The following is a 20178-nucleotide window of genomic DNA, read 5'->3' as shown; positions in this document are numbered from 1 at the left end:
ATTTCAGTCAAGTTCTTTATGATACCATTTTCAAATAAACTCAGGATTCTAAAGAATATTACCTGTATGACTGTCCTTGGGGTGGAAATACTCATTTTTTCTGCTTTTATCTCAGGTGCAATTGTCAAGGTTTTTGACAGAGCCATTCTGCTTTGGTTTGCACCACTATATCCTTTTGTTTGGGTTCCTTTTACTGTGCTGATAAAACTAATAGACTTCTTTGACTGTGGGCCAGTGCTCCTATATCAAGAAAAGATAACATAACACGAAGGATTCATGATTGAAGGAAAATTAACCAACAATAAAAATCAGACTTTCATTTAGAAACATGGAAACAATCTGAACATAGGTACAAGAAAGAATAATAGCTACTTGAGAGTTCAATATGTATAAGCATAGTTCTAGAATGTTTACATGCATTGTATCACTTTTTTTCTCATAATCCTTAAGAGGTTGTTATAAATATCATTTTATCTAAAATCAGAGAGGCTTAAAGGGAACTATTCCTATGAGAGTTGAAATCTGAACCTAGGTAGTCTGATCCAAAGTCTACAGTGATTTTTCTGGTCTCAGTTTCCTTATCTGTAATATGGGGATATTAACAGTACCCTATTCACAGATTATTATGAGGATTAAATGGATTAATTTGTATATTATAGTTAGGAAGTCTCTGGCACATAGGAAGCATAAGTGAGTGTATAGGACAGTTGCATAGGCAGAATGAAGCATGAGGAGTAAAAACTGGGAAGAATATTGTGTTTCTGCCTGAACAATTACATAATAATCTTTAATAAGAAGAGAAGATAACATCAAAATGTATCCTGGAGAAAAAAAAAAAAAAAGATATGATTTCACTTTTCTATACTCTGCAAATTCCTTAACACAAAAACCTACCTTATCATTCCTTTGTTCTAGTACTCTGTATTACGGATTTCTTCTATTAAACAAAGATGATCTTCCCTCAGATTATAAAAAGGAAATAGGTTTCCAAAGAAAACATTTTAAACAATAATTTTACTTTTCAAATCATAAAAGATCAGACAAGAATGAAATATTTTTAAATGACAATCAATCCACTTTTCATATTTTATTTTTCTTCATAGCATTTATTACTACTTGCCACTTTGTTGTTGTCCACTCCCTTACCAGAATGTTAGCATCTTCAGGGTAAGATCTTTGTCTTGTTAATTGTTATATTCCTAGAACCCACGACAGTACTCAGGATATCGTGGTCTCTAAAGAAGTATTTTTTAAATAAATGAATTCCTGCAATGAATTCATGCAATATTTCAAATTTACATTGTCTTAAAGTATTTTACTCTATCCTCCCTCCTTCAATGTCTAAATGACTTTATCTTCAACATCTCTAAGAAAATAAGAACAAACAATCTGGTTAAAAGCTCCTTAAATTATTTCTCCATTGTCTTATATTCTTCTTCCGTATCCTACAAACTCACCTAAACGCATCTTTCTTTCTTTCTTTCTTTCTTCTTTTAGTAAAAGAGTTGCCATTCTTATCTAAGGCTAATCTTTCTTCTTGTGCTCTGAAATCTATTACTACTTTCTCAGGGACTATTGTACATCAATAATTCCTTATCCACTACATATTATTTCCTCTTTTCCCCTTGAACATATAATTATGCTCCATTCATCCCCCCAACTAAAAAATCCTTCCTTTAGCTGTGTCTTCCTCTGTTACTTTATCTATGCTTCCTTTCATAGTCTAACTCTTCAAATATTAGTAAATAATACTGTCTACTTCCTTATTCCTTATTGGCTCCAAAATTCACTGCAATCTAGTTCCACCTCTCCTTGCCTACCGCATAGAGATTACTTTCATTACAATCCCCTAGTGCTTCAGCTTGTCAAATCCAAGGGACTCTTTTCAGTACTTATCTTTGTAGCATCTGACAGTTAACTCTTCCCTCTTCTGGGACATCACTGTCTCTTATTTTTCAACCTCCTTGGGACCTCTAACCACCTGACCCTTCCATTTTGGACTAATTTGTACCTTTTAGGTTTCTCGTCTCTCTCTATTTAATCCAGAATCTACAACTCACTAATTGAATAACTCTTTTACCATTATGTTCAACTTGAATTTTCTTTCTCTTTGACCTTTTGCCCTATCCTTACAAAAGCTAGTCCTCCCATTTTATTTCTCCTTTATTAGTTTCCTCTTTTAAAGATTACACTTAAGCTCAAACCCCAGTTATTAGTTTGTTCTCTCTCTCTCTCTACACACACACACACACACACACACACACACACACACACACAATATCCCTGAGTAAATTTACCAACATCCACAGTTTCAATGACTACTTCTATTCCACTTCCTTATGGAAGTCTATCATTATCATTACTACCTCCTTTCTTCCATCCCCTGACGATTTTATATCCTAAATTACTGACTCTCTCTCAAATATTACTTCTGGCATAATTCTTGAGTATTTCAATATCCATGAAGGTAATCCTTTTAATGTTATGGCCTCTTATAACTTGAAGCTTTCTCACATACATGATCTAGCCCTCCTTGCTATGTCAGCTACTTATTCCCATGGTCATACATGGTCATCCCGTTGCTAAGGGCAAGGTCAACTATCACTTCCTTTTTTTTCCAGCTTATACACCCTCTGAATACCCAAATTCAAACAACTCTATTCAACTCCCTTCAACTCCATTGTCACCTTAGAGTCCTTGATTCTATCTATCATGTTTACTCCCTTCCCCATCTCTCTCATGCAATCTCTTCTCTCCTGAGCTTACAGTTAATAAATATAAGCCATAATTAATTATAGGCATACCTCAGAGATATTGCAGGTTCAGTTCCAGGCTACCACAATAAAGCAAGTATCACAATAAAGTGAGTAAAATGAATTTTTTTGGTTTCCTAGTGCATATAAAAGTTATGTTTACACTATAGTCTATTAAATGTGCAATACCATTATGTCTAAGAACACAACGTACATATCTTAATTAAAAAATACTTTATTGCAGGGGCGCCTGGGTGGCTCAGTCATTTAAGCTTCTGACTTCGGCTCTGGTCATGATCTCATGGTTTGTGAGTTCGAGCCCCACGTCAGGCTCTGTGCTGACATCTCAGAGCTTGGAGCCTGCTTCAGATTCTGTGTCTCCCTCTCTCTCTGCCCCTACGCTGCTTGCACTCTGTCTCTTGCTCTCTCTCAAAAAAAAAAATAAACATTGAAAATTTTTAAAAAAATACTTTATTGCTAAAAATGTTAACTATCATCTGAGCTTTCAGTGAGTAATAATCATGGATACGGTTCATGATAAGAAATACAATAATAAAAAAGTTTGAAATATTGTAAGAATTACTGAAATGTGACACAGTGCCAAAAAGTGAGCAAATGTTGTTTGACAAATGGCTCCAATAAGACAAGCTCAACACAGGGTTGCCAGAAACCTTCAATCTGTAAAGTACACAAGTATCAACAAAGTGCCATACAGTGAAGTGCAATAAAATGAGGTATGCCCGTGTTATAATCTTTACTTACATTCTCATCTTCCTTTTCCTTTTCCTTTTTTAAATTCACTGTATTTGCTGGCAAAACCAAAACTATGATCCATTCCAATCATCTTCTTATGTTGAGCCTTGCACCTGTATATCAACCATGTTTCTAGCTTCGGGTAAACCTGATGTTTTATCATTTGCCATAAATGTATAGGCCCAATATGTCTTGTTCTCGACAAACTGATATGCTCAAGTTACTGTGCCTTGGTTTCCCGACTCCTTGTCACTCCTTCCCCTCCCAGGGGTACAATTTTCCAATGCGAACCAGTCTATCCCCAACCATCTCTCTTATCAGGCTCTCACACTGTGGGCCACTATATATCTTCCCTAATCACCCTATAGCCAGGTACCAGACAACTTGGGATGGTCCCTAGGTTCCAGATCCCACTGAAATGATTCAAACTAGTCCAGCTTAAGCCTGTTCACCATGTCTCACTCTACCTTCCCACCAAAAGCACAATAGAGATGGGCCCACAGTTTCTCCCTTTCCCTCTGCCTGGTGGCTAACCACACTGCTTCCCCATGTAGCCCCCTGTAGCATTGCCTGCCCTCTCCTCTTGGACACTATGAGTAATAAACTATTTTTTTCAATGGCAATCACTTCCTGATCTGTTGACCTTACTATACCTCTAATTTTCTTTAATACACTATGTTTTAATTGAACCTGTACAGCTAAAAGAAGCTGGAGAAAAAACATCCAAGTATGATGCCAGGTCTCACTTTATGGATTTTTGCTTTAAAGTGTGTCCTTAAAATTAAAAAGTATATGGGAGCCAATGAAAATGATAACACCACAACCCAAAACCTCTGGGACACAGCAAAGACAGTCATAAGAGGAAAGTACATAGCAATCCAGGGCTTCCTAAAGAAGAAAGGAAGCTCTCAGATACACAACCTAACATTACGCCTTAAAGAGCTGGAAAAAGAACAGCAAATAAAACCCAAAACCAGCAGAAGACAGGAAATAATAAAGATTAGAGCAGAAATTAATGCTATCGAAATAAACAAACAAAAAAACCCCAGTAGAACAGATCAATGAAAACAGAAGCTGGTTCTTTGAAAGAATTAAAAATTGCTAAACCACTAGCCAGTTTGATCAAAAAGAAAAAGGAAAGGACCCAAATAAATAAAATCAAGAATGAAAGAGGAGAGATCACAACCAACACAGAAATAAAAACAATAATAAGAGGATATTATGAGCAATTATATGCCAATAAAATTGGCAATCTGAAAGAAATTGACAAATTCCTAGAACCATATACATTACCAAAACTGAAACAGGAATAAATAGAAAATTTGAACAGACCTATAACCAGTAAAGAAATTGAATTAGTAATTAAAAATCTCCCAAAAACCAAGAGTCCAGGGCCAGATGGCTTTCCAGGGGAATTCTACCAAACATTTAAGGAAGAGTTAACACCTATTCTCTTGAAGCTGTTCCAAAAAATAGAAATGGAAGGAAAACTTCCAAACTCTTTCAAGGCCAGGATTACCTAGATTCCAAAACTAGACAGAGACCCCACTAAAAAAAAGAACTATAGACCAATTTCCCTGACAAACATGGATGCAAAAATCCTCAATAAGATATTAGCCAACCGATCAAACAATACATTAAAAAAATTATTCACCATGACCAAGTGGGATTTATACCTGGGATGCAGGGCTAGCTCAATATCCACAAAACAATTAACATGATTCATCACATCAATAAAAGCACAAGAACCATATGATCCTCTCAATAGATGCAGAGAAAGTATTTGACAAAATACAGCATGCTTTCTTGATAAAAACACTCAAGAAAGTAGTGATAGAAGGATCATACCTTGAGATCATAAAAGCCACACATGAAACACCCAACGCTAATATCATCCTCAATGGGGAAAAACAGAGCTTTCCCCCTAAGGTCAGGAACAAGACAGGGATGTCCACTCTCACCACTGTTATTCAACATAGTATTGGAAGTCTTAGCCTCTGCAATCAGACAACACAAAGAAATAAAAGGCATCCAAATCTGCCAGGAGGAGGTCAAACTTTCACTCTTTGCAGATGACATGATACTCTATATGGAAAAGCCAAAAGATTCCACCAAAAAACTGCTAGAACTGAATCATGAATTCAGCAAAGTTGCCAGATATAAAATCAATGCACAGAAATCGGTGCATTCTATTCACCAACAATGAAACAACAGAAAGAGAAATCAAGGAGTCGATCCCATTTACAGTTGCACAAAAAACCATAAAATACCTAGGAATAAATCTAATGAAAGAAGTGAAAAATCTATACACTGAAAACTATAGAAAGCTTATGAAAGAAATTGAAGAAGACATAAAAAAAATGGAAAAAGATTACATGATCCTGGATAGGAAGAACAAATATTGTTAAAATGTCAATACTACCCAAAGCAAGCTACATATTCAATGCAATCCCTATCAAAATAACACCAGAATTCTTCACAGAGCTAGAACAAATAATCCTAAAATTTGTATGGAACCAGAAAATACCCTGAATACCCAAAGCAATCTTGAAAAAGAAAACCAAAGCAGGAGGCATCACAATCCTGGACTTCAAGCTATACTACAAAGCTGTAATCATCAAGACAGTATGGTACTGGCACAAGAACAGACACTCAGATCAATGGAACAGAATAGAGAACCCAGAAATGGACCCACAAACGTATGGCCAACTAATCTTTGACAAATCAGGAAAGAATATCCAACAGAATAAAGACAGTTTCTTCAGCAAGTGGTGCTGAGAAAACTGGACAGCAACATGCAGAAGAATGAATCTGGACCACTTTCTTACACCACACACAAAAATAAACTCAAAATGGATGAAAGACCTAAATGTAAGACAGGGAGCCATCAAAATCCTCGAGGAGAAAGCAGGCAAAAACCTCTTTGATCTCAGCCGCAGCAACTTCTTACTCAACACATCTCCAGAGGCAAGGGAAACAAAAGCAAAAGTGAACTACTGGGACCTCATCAAATGAAAATCTTCTGCACAGCGAAGGAAACAATCAGCAAAACTAAAAGGCAACCGGCAGAATGGGAGAAGATATTTGCAAACGACATATCAGATAAAGAGTTAGTATCCAAAATCTATAAAGAACTTATCAAACTCAACACCCAAAAAACAAATAATCGAATGAAGAAATGGGCAAAAGACATGAATAGACACTTCTCCAAAGAAGACATACAGATGGCCAACTGACATGTGAAAAAATGCTCAATATCACTCATCAGGGAAATACAAATAAAAACCACAATGAGATATCACCTCACACCTGTCAGAATGGCTAACATTAACAACTCAGGCAACAACAGATGTTGGCGAGGATGCAGAGAAAGAGGGTCTCTTTTGCATTGTTGGTGGGAATGCAAGCTGGTGTAGCCACTCTGGAAAACAGTATGGAGGTTCCTCAAAAAACTAAAAATAGAACTACCCTACAACCCAGCAATTATACTACGAGGCATTTATCCAAGGGATACAGGTGTGCTGTTTCGAAGGGACACATGCACCCCCATGTTTATAGCAGCACTATCAACAATAGCCAAAGTATGGAAAGAGCCCAAATGTCCATCGATGGATGAATGGATAGAGATGTGGTATATATATATGGAGTATTACTTGGCGATTAAGAAGAATGAAATCTTGCCATTTGCAACTACGTGGATGGAACTGGAGGGTATTATGCTAAGTAAAATTAGCCAGAGAAAGACAAGTATCATATGACTTCACTTATATGAGGACTTTAAGAGGTAAGACAGATGAACATAAGGGAAGGGAAACAAAAATAACAGAAAAACAGGGAGGGGGACAAAATATAAGAGATTCTTAAATACAGAGAACAAACAGAGGGTTACTGGAGGGGTTGTGGGAGGGGGGATGGGCTAAATGGATAAGGAGCATTAAGGAATCTACTCCTGAAATCATTGTTCCACTGTATGCTAACTAATTTGGATGTAAATTAAAAACAATAAAATTTAAAAAATAAAGTACTTCCAGATGGAAAAAAAAATAAAGTGTGTCCTTAATGTGCCAGCAATCATACTGCATCTTTTTTTTGGTTCACTTTTTAGTACACCTTCTGAGGTCACTATTTCATACTTCTCTCTCCTTGAATATCAACATTTCCTCTCCCATCTTTACTTTCAGCTTATTAAATGAGAAAAATGAGCTAATCAGGTAACTTTCAAATATTGTCACGGTCACAACTATCCACCTGTCTATATCTATGTCTACATTCTCTATTTTTCTCTTCCTACTCTGGACAAATTACCCATGATTCCAGCTTAGGACAATTTCTCTACTCCTGTACTAAATTCCATTTCTTCCTGCCTATTCAAGGACATTGCTCTAGTAATTCTCTCATGCATCATAAACTTTTGTCAGTCTATTGGATTATTCCTTTCAGCATGTAAACATGCTATTGTTTTCTTATCTTAAAAAATTTCTCTTGATTCCATCTACCTCTCCAGTTACCATTCATTCATCTTTCCTTTAATTATAGCAACTCCTTTGAAAGAACAATCTGTACTTATTGTTTCTCTTTTTTTAATAAAGTAATTAATTAATTAATGTATTCATTTATTTGAGAGAGAGAGACACAGAGCACGTGTGAGTAGGGGAGAGGGGCAGAAGGAGAGAGAATCTTAAGCAGCCTCCACACTCTGTGCAGAGCCTGATGCAGGGCTTGATCCCACAACCCTGGGACCATGTCCCAAGCTGAGATCAAGAGTGGGAAGCTCAACTGACTGACCCACCCAGGCACCCCTATACTTTTGGTTTCTAATATCCCTCCGTTTATACTCTCTTGAACCTGATCCAGTCAGGTTTTAGCCCTTATCATTCCACCAAAAGAACTCTTACTGAGGTCCAGTCACTTCCACAATATTAATGCCAATGTTCTCATCTTACTTTCCAGCAGAATTTACACTGCTCCTTCTTTGTTCTTTGACTTTTTTTTTTTTTTTTTTTTTTTTAACTTGGATTGCAGGACACTTTCCTTATCCGGTTTTCCTTCTACTTTTTCTGCAGTGTTCATCCTTGGGCTCTTCCTATTTCTGTCTATACTCATAGCCTAGGTGAACTCATCCAATGCATGATTTATAAACCATCTATATGATAATGACTCCCAAATATATATCTCTAACTGTACCTATATCCTCTGAACCCTAGACCTATATACCCATCTCCTTACTTGACATCTCAGACTCAAAATTAGCATGTCCAAAATTGAGCTTCTGACAATCTCGCCCTCACCCTGTCCAACAAACCTACTTCTCTTGCAGTCTCCCTCCCTTTTTGTCAAAGATAATGTGATTCTTTCAGTTGCTCAGGTGAAAAACTTCAAAATATATCCCAAATCCAACCATTTTGTTATCTTCCTTGTTGCCACCATCCTGGTACAAATAACTATCCTATCTCTCTTGGATTGTTGCAGTAGCCTTCTAACTCATCTTCTTGCTTAACATCAGTCCCTTGAAGTCCATTCACCACATGGCAACCAGAGTGATCCCTTAAAACACAAATTAGATCATGTCACTGCTCTGCTTAAAACCCTCCATTTACTTACCATCTCATTCCGAGTAAAGGCCTAAGTCCTCACTATGACCTAAAAAGTCCTACATGCATCCAGTTAGGTCTCTGACTTTACGTTCAATATTCTCTCCCTTGTATACTTTACTCTCGTCACACTGGCATCCTTGATATTGGCAGGCGTATTTCCTTATCAGAGCCTTTGTCCTTGCTATCCTCTTTACCTGAAACGCTTTTCCCAATAAATAAACATGTTTAGCATCCTTTCTTCGAAGGTCTTTACTTAAAATCACCTTCTTAGTGTGACCTTCCCTGGCTCCTCTATCTAAAATGTCAAATACTCCTCCTCTTAAATATTTCATATCCCCTTGCTTTATTTTTCTCCATAGGACTTATACAACATAATGCATCTTTTACTTATATATCTTATGAATTAGCTGTCTCCCCACTTCATAGAATTTAAGTTCCATGGGGGTAAAAATTTGGGTTTGTTCAGGGGCACCTGGGTGGCTCAGTTGGCTAAGCATCTGACTTTGACTCAGGTCATGATCTCACAGTTCATGAGTTCAAGCCCCGCGTTGGGCTCTGTGCTGACAGCTCAAAGCCTGGAGCCTGCTTCAGATTCTGTGTCTCCCTCTCTCTGTGTTCCTCCTCTGCTTGTGCTCTGTCTCTCTCTCTCTCTCAAAAATAAATAAAGATTTTTTTTTAAAAAATTAAAAATGGCACCAGCATTCTTCTCGAAGCTAGAACAAGTAATCCTAAAATTTATATGGAACCACAAGAGACCCCAAATAGCCAAAGTAATATTGAAGAAGAAGACCAAAGTGGGAGGCATCACAATCCCAGACTTTAGCCTCTACTACAAAGCTATAATCATCAAGACAGCATGGGCATGCTATTGGCACAAAAACAGACACATAGACCAATGGAATAGAATAGAGACTCCAGAATTGGACCCACAAAAGTATGGCCAACTAATCTTTGACAAAGCAGGAAAGAATATCCAATGGAAAAAAGACGGTCTCTCTTTTTTTTTTTTAATTTTTTTAATGTTTATTTATTTTTGAGACAGAGAGAGACAGAACATGAACGGGGGAGGGTCAGAGAGAGGGAGACACAGAATCTGAAACAGGCTCCAGGCTCTGAGCTGTCAGCACAGAGCCCGACGCGGGGCTCGAACTCACGGACCGCGAGATCATGACCTGAGCCGAAGTCGGCTACTTAACCGACTGAGCCACCCAGGTGCCCCAAGACGGTCTCTTTAACAAATGGTGCTGGGAGAACTGGGCAGCAACATGCAGAAGAATGAAACTAGACCACTTTCTTACACCATTCACAAAAATAAACTCAAAATGGATAAAGGACCTGAATGTGAGACAAAAAGCCATCAAAATCCTAGAGGAGAAAGCAGGAGAAAACCTCTCTGACCTCAGCCGCAGCAATTTTTTACTTGACACATCTCCAAAGGCAAGGGAATTAAAAGCAAAAATGAACTATTGGGACCTCATGAAGATAAAAAGCTTCTGCACAGCAAAGGAAACAATCAACAAAACTAAAAGGCAACCAACGGAATGGGAAAAGATATTTGCAAATGACATATCAGACGAAGGGCTAGTATCCAAAATCTATAAAGAACTCACCAAACTCCACACCCAAAAAACAAATAATCCAGTGAAGAAATGGGCAGAAAACATGAATAGACACTTCTCTAACGAAGACATCCGGATGGCCAACAGGCACATGAAAAGATGCTCAACATCACTCCTCTTCAGGGAAATACAAATCAAAACCACACTAAGATACCACCTCACGCCAGTCAGAGTGGCTAAAATGAACAAATCAGGAGACTATAGATGCTGGCAAGGATGTGGAGAAACGGGAACCCTCTTGTACTGTTGGTGGGAATGCAAACTGGTGCAGCCGCTCTGGAAAACAGTGTGGAGGTTCCTCAAAAAATTAAAAATAGATCTACCCTATGACCCAGCAATAACACTGCTAGGAATTTACCCAAGGGCTACAGGAGTGCTGATGCATAGGGGCACTTGTACCCCAATGTTTATAGCAGCACTTTCAACAATAGCCAAATTATGGGAAGAGCCTATGAATGGATAAATTGTGTTTTATATACACAATGGAATACTACTTGGCAATGAGAAAGAATGAAATATGGCCTTTTGTAGCAATGTGGATGGAACTGGAGAGTGTTATGCTAAGTGAAATAAGTCATACAGAGAGAGATACCATATGTTTTCTCTTATGTGGATCCTGTGAAACTTAACAGAAGATCATGGGGGAGGGGGAAGGGAAGGAAAAAAAAGAGTTAGGGAGAGAGCCAAACCATAAGAGACTCTTAAAAACTGAGACTAAACTGAGGGTTGATGGGGGGTGGGAGGGGAAAGTGGGTGATGGGCATTGAGGAGGGCTTCTGTTGGGATGAGCACTGGGTGTTGTATGGAAACCAATTTGACAATAAATTTCATATAAAAAAATTAAAAAAAATTTTTTTTTTTAAATTTGGGTCTGTTTTGTTCCCTGCTATATCCCTAATGCCTACAATAGTACTCAACACACAGTAGCTGCTTAATAAATATTTGTTGAATAAATCATTATATCTAACTCAAAACATTCAATCTTCATACTCAGATGTTTACCAGCCTACTGGGTGACTCTAGCTAAATATCTATAAGACATCTCAAACTCAATAGACGCATAATGAAATATCACACTTACTCATAAATCAGTTCTTCCTCTTTTATTCCCCATAGGACCCCAATAGAAAGGAATTAGTGAATGATGTTATATCTATCAATTAGGTAGTCACTGGGATCTTATGAGAGCATTATCAGTGACCCCCCAAATCTCCACATTCTAAGTTTTATGGGAAGGAACCGTGTTTATCATGTCCACAATTTCAGGTCCAGCTATTAGCAGTCTGCCTGATAGATAGGCAATCAGAAAATACAGACCACTTTTTGAAAGAAATTAAAAGAAGTACCTGTAGCCAATTATGTTAGAAATTTATGGTATAGGGGCACCTGGGTGGCTCAGTTGGTTTAAGGGTCCAACTTCACCTCAGGTCATGGTCTCATGGTTTGTGAGTTCAAGCCCCACATCTGGCATTCTGCTATCAGCATGGATCCTGCATTGGATCCTCTGTCCCCCTCTCTCGCTCTACGCATCCCCTGCTTGCACGCACATGCGTACTTTCTCTCTCTGAAAAATAAACACTTAAAAAAATCTGTGGTATGTCTCTAACTACATTAGAAAATAGATATTTCAATAGAGGCAAATTAGAGAAGATAACCACTTTGAGGTTTCGGGAAGAGGTAACCACTTTGAAAGCCACTACACCTGAAAATAGAGTCATAATACAAATGGTTATGTACAGCTGCACATTCTGGAGTTTCCTGAAGCAGGTACCTAGTTTGTTTTGACTCCTGTAACTTCATTATGTAGGGCAATAACTGAAAAATATAAGGCATTCAATTGGTATCTGTAGAAAGAACTCCTGATGATCACTTCCATGTAAACAGAGGCAAATGACATTTAAAACATACTACATATACACAAATCTCACTATGAAATAACCACAAAAATAAAAGTAGGTGTGGCTTGTGAAAAAGTTTCTGTTTTAGCCCCTTCTTAGTTTAATGGGATGATGGTAATTTTTTTTTAATATAATTTATTGTCAAGTTGGCTAACATACAATGTATACAGTGTGCTCTTGGTTTTGGGGGTAGATTCCCGTGATTCACCGCTTACATACAACCATAAAACACCCAGTGCTCATCTCAAGTGCCCTCATCAATAGCCATCACCCATTTTCCCCTTTCCCGCCCTCCTCCCCCACCCCATCAACCCTGTTTGTTCTCTGTATTTAAGGGTCTCATGGTTTGCCTCCCTCCCTTTCTGTAACTATTTTTTCTCCTTCTCTTCTCCCATGGTCTTCTGTTAACTTTCTCAAGTTCCACATGAGTAAAAACATATGATATGTATCTTTCTCTGACTTATTTCACTTAGCATAATACCCTCCAGTTCTATCCACGTTGCTGCAAATGACAGGATTTCATTCTTGAAATGATGGTAATTCCAACCTAAACCAAATAAATTTCTTCCATTCATTCTAGTTATTTATAGAACACTTGCTATACATAAGGCCCTGTGCTAAACACTGGCAAAGATACAATATGAATCAGATATAGACCCTAAGGAACTTATAGTCTAATAAAAGAAATAAAACGTGTATATGATTATAATGCAAGTACAAAATTGTATTTGCCTCAAAAGAAGTACACAGAAGATGAAATGAGAGTTGTATTAAGATGACTTTGGCTGAGAGGTTTGAACAGAGAAATTATGAGTGACATCTGAGTTAGGTCTTGAATTGTTAAGTGGGATTCCAAAGACATACTTGGGGTGTGCATATAAATGTGTGTTTGTGTTTGGTGTGGGTGGAGGTGAAGGGGGACAAAGGCATTGGAGTAAGATGAAAAATGCACCCTGAGGAAAAATCTTTGTGAACAATGAAGGTAGAAAAGCATGTGGTATATACAGGGAATCTTAAATGATTCAATTAAATATATGAAGGAAAACAAAGTTAACCTTTATAAAAGTAAAACAGCCAGGCTAAGTCTGGGATTTTTTACACAAGCAAGAGAGTGTCTTCGAAGGTTTTTAAGCATAAGAGTAAAGTGACTTAAACTATGCTTCAGAAAAATTTAGCTGTATGCAGCACATACTATAAGTAAGATCATTAGTTAAGATGCTATGGGAATAGTCCAAGTGAGAAGTAATCAAGGTTTAACACAGGTGGCAGATGTAGAAATAAAACAAATACAACACATACCATGTATTAAGCATGTCTTTTTATCTTTGCATTTTCATGCTTTGACATCTAAGAACTTGTTCATCCTGGAGGGAATGCCCCTCCCAAGGCTAATGGATGCCTATACACAGTAAGGGCTCATTTATAAGCACCCTTATAGAAACCAACCAATCCAGAGCCTAAACCCTTAACAACCTTTATCAGGCTGTCACGGAGATCTCATTCTCTGGGCCACTATCCACCTGCCCTAATCACCCTTGGGACAGGAATCAGACAATTAAAGATAGCCCCTATAACCAGAACCGTCTGAAATTATTTAAATGAGCTCATTGTAAACCTGCTTATTCTGCTTTGTCTGTTCTTCCCACAGAAACCACAATAAAGGTTCGTGCCCATATTTCTTCTTGCTTGTTCTACCTCCAGACTGGCTCTTGTGCTTTCCCATGTGGTCCCCTGTGTGGCATGGCATGCCATGTATCCTGTTTCTAGGGATCCATGAGTATTTAAAAAAATTTCTCCCCTCATAATAGTTATTTCCCTGTCAAAGTGTCTTACATACCTGATTAAAACATAACTCAGGCATCCTTAAAAGACAGCAGATACAGAACTGATCAGAATTGGTAACAGATAATAACAATACTACTTAAATTTTAAATTTCAAAGAACTTCCATCTATATTCTTTAGTTCAATTCTTATAATAACTTGTAAGATATTTAATAGTCATGTTTTACAAATAAGAAAACTAAAACTCAAAGGTCAATTTAAATTTTTTTTTTAACGTTTATTTATTTTTGAGACAGAGAGAGACAGAACATGAACGGGGGAGGGTCAGAGAGAGGGAGACACAGAATCTGAAACAGGTTCCAGGCTCTGAGCAGTCAGCACAGAGCCCGACGTGGGGCTCGAACTCATGGACCGTGAGATCATGACCTGAGCCGAAGTCGGACGCTTAACCAACTGAGCCACCCAGGCTCCCCTCAAAGGTCAATTTAAATGCTCAAACTCATCCAATAATTCAGAGGCTATTAATCTGTTTATTTGTAAATTAAGGTTAATAATAGTACCTATCTCACTGAGTTAAGGTGATGATTAAATTAGTCTTCACTTCTTTTTTTTTAATATTTATTTATTATTTTTGAGACACAGAGAGACAGAGTGTGAGCGGGGGAGGGGCAGAGAGAGAGGGAGACACAGAATCTGAAGCAGGCTCCAGGCTCTGAGCTGTCAGCACAGAGCCCGATGCAGGGCTCAAAATCACAGACTGCAAGATCATGACCTAAGCTGAAGTCAGATACTTAACCGACTGAATCACCCAGGTGCCCCTAAATTACTCTTCACTTCTAAAACACAATAAGAAGTTAAATTGTAGACATGTTCATATTAGATATCAGTGATATCTGATGGAGCCGTCTGGTAGCAGTTAAAAATGCAAGAGTAAAGTGAATTTTAAGGAATAGAAGTGAAAGCTGGAGATTCAGATTTGAGAATCTCTGTACAGAGATGATAAGAAATGAACTGAGTCCCAAAATAAAAACCTAAAGGCATAAAAAGAAGGTAATAGAACCAAGGGGAGAAACTGGAGATAGTAAAAGAAATTAGAAAAGAGGTATTTGAACCAGTAAAGTTCAGGGATAACTTAAATTTATTGAGGAAGATCAACACTGTCAGATGCTGCAGAGAGGTAGAAGTTAAGAAAGCCCATTGAATTTGGTGACTTTTGAAACCTTTACGTAACTCATTATTGACCTTTGAATAGTTTCTGTACAGAAATGGAGACGACAGATTGCAAGGGTTGAAAAGTGAACATAGATGTTCTGGTCCAACATGTAAAGACCACAAAAGTCATCAATCTTGTTTTTATAACAAGAAAAAAGCTTAACAAACTGAAAATCAACAGGTTTTTCAGATCCATCATTTAGTTTATAGGCAAACCACTGGCCTGAAAGTTGGACAGGCAGGAGAAAACAGAGAATCACAATTTACTGAGAGTAGAAACTTTGCAACTAGGGCCAGCAAATGGTAGGAAAACTTAAAGGATAACTGACTAATTGCTGGAGACTGAGTGTAGACTAATTTGAAAGGTAAAAATTCCTGAGGGCCCAGCCTCACACGGAGGCCCACCATGAGACTCATCGGGCTCTTGGGATGATCAGAGAAAAACTCCCTAATAATTTCAGCAGGGAGATAGGGCATAACTATTCTAAAATATACTCAGAACGTTCAGTTTTCCTTAACAAAGGCCTGCCCTCAAGGAAAACTATTTTATCAGAGCCTAACCAATGTGGGGGGGAAGAAATACACAACTCCAAGACCCTCTAGACTTCTTGTTCCACCTAAGGAAAAAAAATCTGAGAAACACTTATGAAGGTCACGCTGAAGGGACAAACGCCCACTAAAAGACTAAGACTAATCATAGGATTATAGAACACTTCCTCTCCCCCCAACATCTTATCACCACACCAAGAGGTCGCCTGTACAGTAACAGGGGACTGGAATGGGAAGAAATGCAAGGCTCAGACTCTATGAAGGAGTCTCTAGGGAAACCTAAAAAACAGAGGAGACAAACACAAGGACACCAGAGGAAATTGAAGCCTCAAAAACCCACCACACAGCCCAATTTCCAGTCAGATAAACACAAAATCTCACATTAAAGGCTTATTTTCCTCAGTTCATATTACCTGATGCAACATGTTCGCTTTCAACAAAAAATTACAAAGCATATCAAAGGGACAAAGAACAGTCTGAAAAAACAGAGCAAGCATTACAGCCAGACTAAGATATGGCAGAGATTTCAGAATTGTCAAGAATAGGAATTTAAAATAATTATGATTAATATGCTAAGGACTCTAGGGGCACCTGGGTAGCTCAGTCGGTTAAGGGTCCAACTCTTGATTTTGGCTCAGGTAATGATCTCACAGTTTGTGGGATTGAGCCCCACAACGAGCTCTATGCTGACAGCATGGAGCCTGCTTGGGATTCTCTTCCTGCTTGGGATTCTCTCTCTGTCAAAATAAACAAATATACTTAAAAAAATATGCTGAGGACTCTAATAGAAAAAGTGGATAACATGAAAACTCTAAGAAAGAATCAAAAGGAAATGAATGAACATGTAAGAAAGGAGAATGGAGGAACTAGGCAGAGAAGTGGGATAAAAGCATTGAAGAAAGAGTGGTTGTTTTTACCATGAAAGGAGATCGCTCATATTGCTAAGCTAATAGAAAAGATCTAATATAGGAAAAACTGGAGTGAGAAAATGGAAAATTGGTAAATACATGTTTTATGAGATTCTTTTCAAGTTCAGGATTAAGTCCTAAAAGGAGAAAGATGAGAAATAACACTGGTTACTGGTCAAACCAATGGTTGTAAACTTTAAAGTCTATGAAATTTTGCTTTAATTGGGTAACCTGGCTATCTCAAAAAATGAAGATTATACTACTTCCCATCTCCCACCTGATTCTTTCCTTAATAGGTAATCTCTTACGAATTTGTCATTATGTAAGAAATTGCCAAGAGAATTTTCTAATCCTCTAAGCTACTATGAGAGTTACAAGACTTTTTAAAAAAAATTCACATGGGGCGCCTGGGTGGCGCAGTCGGTTAAGCGTCCGACTTCAGCCAGGTCACGATCTCGCGGTCCGTGAGTTCGAGCCCCGCGTCAGGCTCTGGGCTGATGGCTCGGAGCCTGGAGCCTGTTTCCGATTCTGTGTCTCCCTCTCTCTCTGCCCCTCCCCCGTTCATGCTCTGTCTCTCTCTGTCCCAAAAATAAATAAAAAATGTTGAAAAAAAAAAAATTTAAAAAAAAAAAAAATTCACATGAATTCAACACAATTTTACTTTCAGATTTCCATACCTACAAGTAAAACAAAAATCAGACAGGATGAGCAGTAATCAATATTAGGTTTAGTCAGCAAATACTTATTGAGTGCCTTCTTCATTGAAGGCAATAGCAGTGAACAAAACAAAAATGCCTGCCCCATGGAGTTCGACAATTTGGGTGAAGACAGAATAATGAAAAAGTGTATCATATACCAAGGAGGGATAAGTTTTATTATTTTATGACGGGTGGATTAAAAAAATATGTTTTAGTTTTGAGAGAGAGAACGTGCACATAAGTGGGGGAGGGGCAGGAGAGAGGGAGAAGGGGAGAGAGAGCGCAAGAGAGAAACCTCTTGTGGCTGGAACTCATGAACCATGAGATCATGACCTGAGCTGAAATCAAAAGTCAGACGCTTAACTGACTGAGCCATCCAGGCACCCTGAGAAGGATTTTTTGTTAAGGTGACGTGTGAAGGAAATGTGAGTCATGAGACTAACTGGGGGTGCAATATACCAAAGAACAGCAAATGCATAAGCCTTGAAATGGGAAAATAATGTGCCTTACATTGTTGTGAAACAATGAGCCAAAGGAAAGGGTCCAAGGTGAGATCCTGTGGGTCTGTAATGACATGAGCTTTTTACTCACATGGAAAAACTGGAGGGTTTTGAGAAGAGCCACAGTGATTACTAAGTTTGGGGTATTAGAAGGCCATTTAGGTGGTTACTGTGATGTGACAGGGACTTACATTAGGGAGGTAGTCTCGATTTATTTTGCAGGTAGAAATGATAGAATCTGCTGATGGAGTGGGGCATTAATGAAGTCAAGGGAAACTCCAAGGTTGTTTATTGTGTAATTGGAAGAGTGGAAACTCTCATTTACTGAAATGTCAAAGACTGCAAAGTATATAAGGGGTTGGGGGAGATTAGTTTTGCATATAAATTTGGAGATGCCTATTAACTTCTAAGTGCAGATATTGATTTTCTTAAAGTCTGGATTTTGGAAGAGGTGCTGGCTAGAAATATAAACTTGTGAGTCATTAGTATATAGGTGATTTTTAAAGCATAACGCAATAGTGAAAAAAAAGGTGTTTAAAAACTGACCCCAGCAACACTCCAGTATTTAGATATGGAAAAGAAGAAAAGTTACCACCAGCAAAGCAATTTGAAAACAAGTAGCCATAAACCAAAGAGAGAACTAGGGAGGGCTGGTGTCCAAGAAACCAAACGAAGTGATTCAAAACTTGAGAAGTAGGAGGGTTAAGAAGAAACTGAGGAATGGCCATTGCATTTGGATGCACGCCTATTGCTGACCTTCACGCAAACTATTTTGGTGTTGTGGTGGAATGGAAAAAAGACCCTGAGAACCATATTCTGGAGAGAATGTAAGGATCTCCCCCAAGAACTTTCAACAAGTTCTATTAAAGAAAGATTAGCTGAGCTAGTGGAGATTGGAGTAGAGATGCTGAAGGTCTGAGAAGAGAACAAAAGTGGTCCGGAAGTGTGGGAGAATGAACGGATGAATCAGAAAACTTTAGTGCAACTGCTGGGCAGCACTAAAGAACCATTTGAAGTTGTAAGCGAAACAAGTCCACAGAGTTGTGTGCTCTTCTCCAACCTCTCGTTCAAGTGTTGCAGAAATGGCAGAACATTAGCAGGAATGGGTTTTAAAAGCACGATAGCATGAGGAGGCAGGAAAAAACTTCGACGACAGAGCATTAGTAAAGTTCAGTCCTCTGGCTCACTGAAGCTGAGGATTGAATGGGGGCAACAAGCTTGACCCGGCAGACCGGAAAAACCACCCCAGGAATGCTACGAGGAGGAGCGGTTCTAAACAAAGTAGGTCTTTCCCGTAGAGCAAGCACAGCAGTAGGGGGTTCAAAAAGGCTGTACTAGGCCACGGAAGGCGATACTGCGGTATGAGAGCTTCGAGGGATGACTGCACCCAGACGCACTAAGAGACTGGATCTAAAGGGGCTTCCTCCGAGACCCAGGAAGATTAGCGCCGGAACTTACAACCAGAGGTTCTGTTGCTTGCGGCTGTTTGCTGGAGAGATAGGCATGGTTGCGACAGGCTGTGGAGTGGTGGGCCACCACTTCCCTGGCTGCTTCTGGAGTCCCTGTACCCCAACCCTCGGCGTTAGCGGCTCTGGCTGAGGCTCGGGAATGTTTGCCGGGCGTCATGGAGACGGAGGAACCCTGGCTCAACAAGCGGCCGCGCGGTTGGCTGGCGGCTGGAGACCGAGGAGGAGGGCGGAGGCGGAGGGGAGGGCAGAGGGTTGGTGGAGCAAGAGGAAGCCCCGGACGACGACTAGAAAAAGGAGGCGGGCGGCCCGGGCCCCAGGCCCCTCCCAGGTTCTGAGTCTCCCCGGCTGCAGGCGGATGGATGGGGCTTCTTCAGGCGGTGGCGGCAGCAGTGAAGGTGGCGGCGGCAGCAGCGGCAGCGGCTGTAAGTGCAGCCTCCATAAA

General features: G+C 39.0%; 2 protein-coding genes across 6 annotated transcripts in view; one reads left to right on the top strand and one right to left on the bottom strand.

Annotated features, from left to right (window-relative positions):
* DNAI4 (dynein axonemal intermediate chain 4) overlaps positions 1-19893 on the bottom strand; it is an 84044-nt gene extending 64151 nt beyond the window's left edge. The window contains 3 exon segments of the mRNA XM_058717039.1: positions 63-240; positions 19726-19833; positions 19835-19893. Coding sequence (XP_058573022.1) covers positions 63-240; positions 19726-19833; positions 19835-19893 — 345 coding nt within the window.
* MIER1 (MIER1 transcriptional regulator) overlaps positions 19876-20178 on the top strand; it is a 60274-nt gene continuing 59971 nt past the window's right edge. For 3 of the 5 annotated variants that reach the window (XM_058717043.1, XM_058717042.1, XM_058717040.1), the window contains exon 1: positions 20040-20158. In XM_058717043.1, the coding sequence (XP_058573026.1) occupies positions 20092-20158 (67 nt within the window). In that variant the 5' untranslated portion in view covers positions 20040-20091. Of the gene's footprint in view, positions 20159-20178 lie in introns of all 5 variants that reach the window. The other 2 variants (XR_009258073.1, XM_058717048.1) reach the window with 1 other exon arrangement.

The sequence above is a fragment of the Neofelis nebulosa genome, chromosome 2, assembly GCF_028018385.1.
Source record: "Neofelis nebulosa isolate mNeoNeb1 chromosome 2, mNeoNeb1.pri, whole genome shotgun sequence".
Lineage (NCBI taxonomy): Eukaryota > Metazoa > Chordata > Mammalia > Carnivora > Felidae > Neofelis > Neofelis nebulosa.
This window is presented reverse-complemented; position numbering and strand designations above follow the sequence as displayed.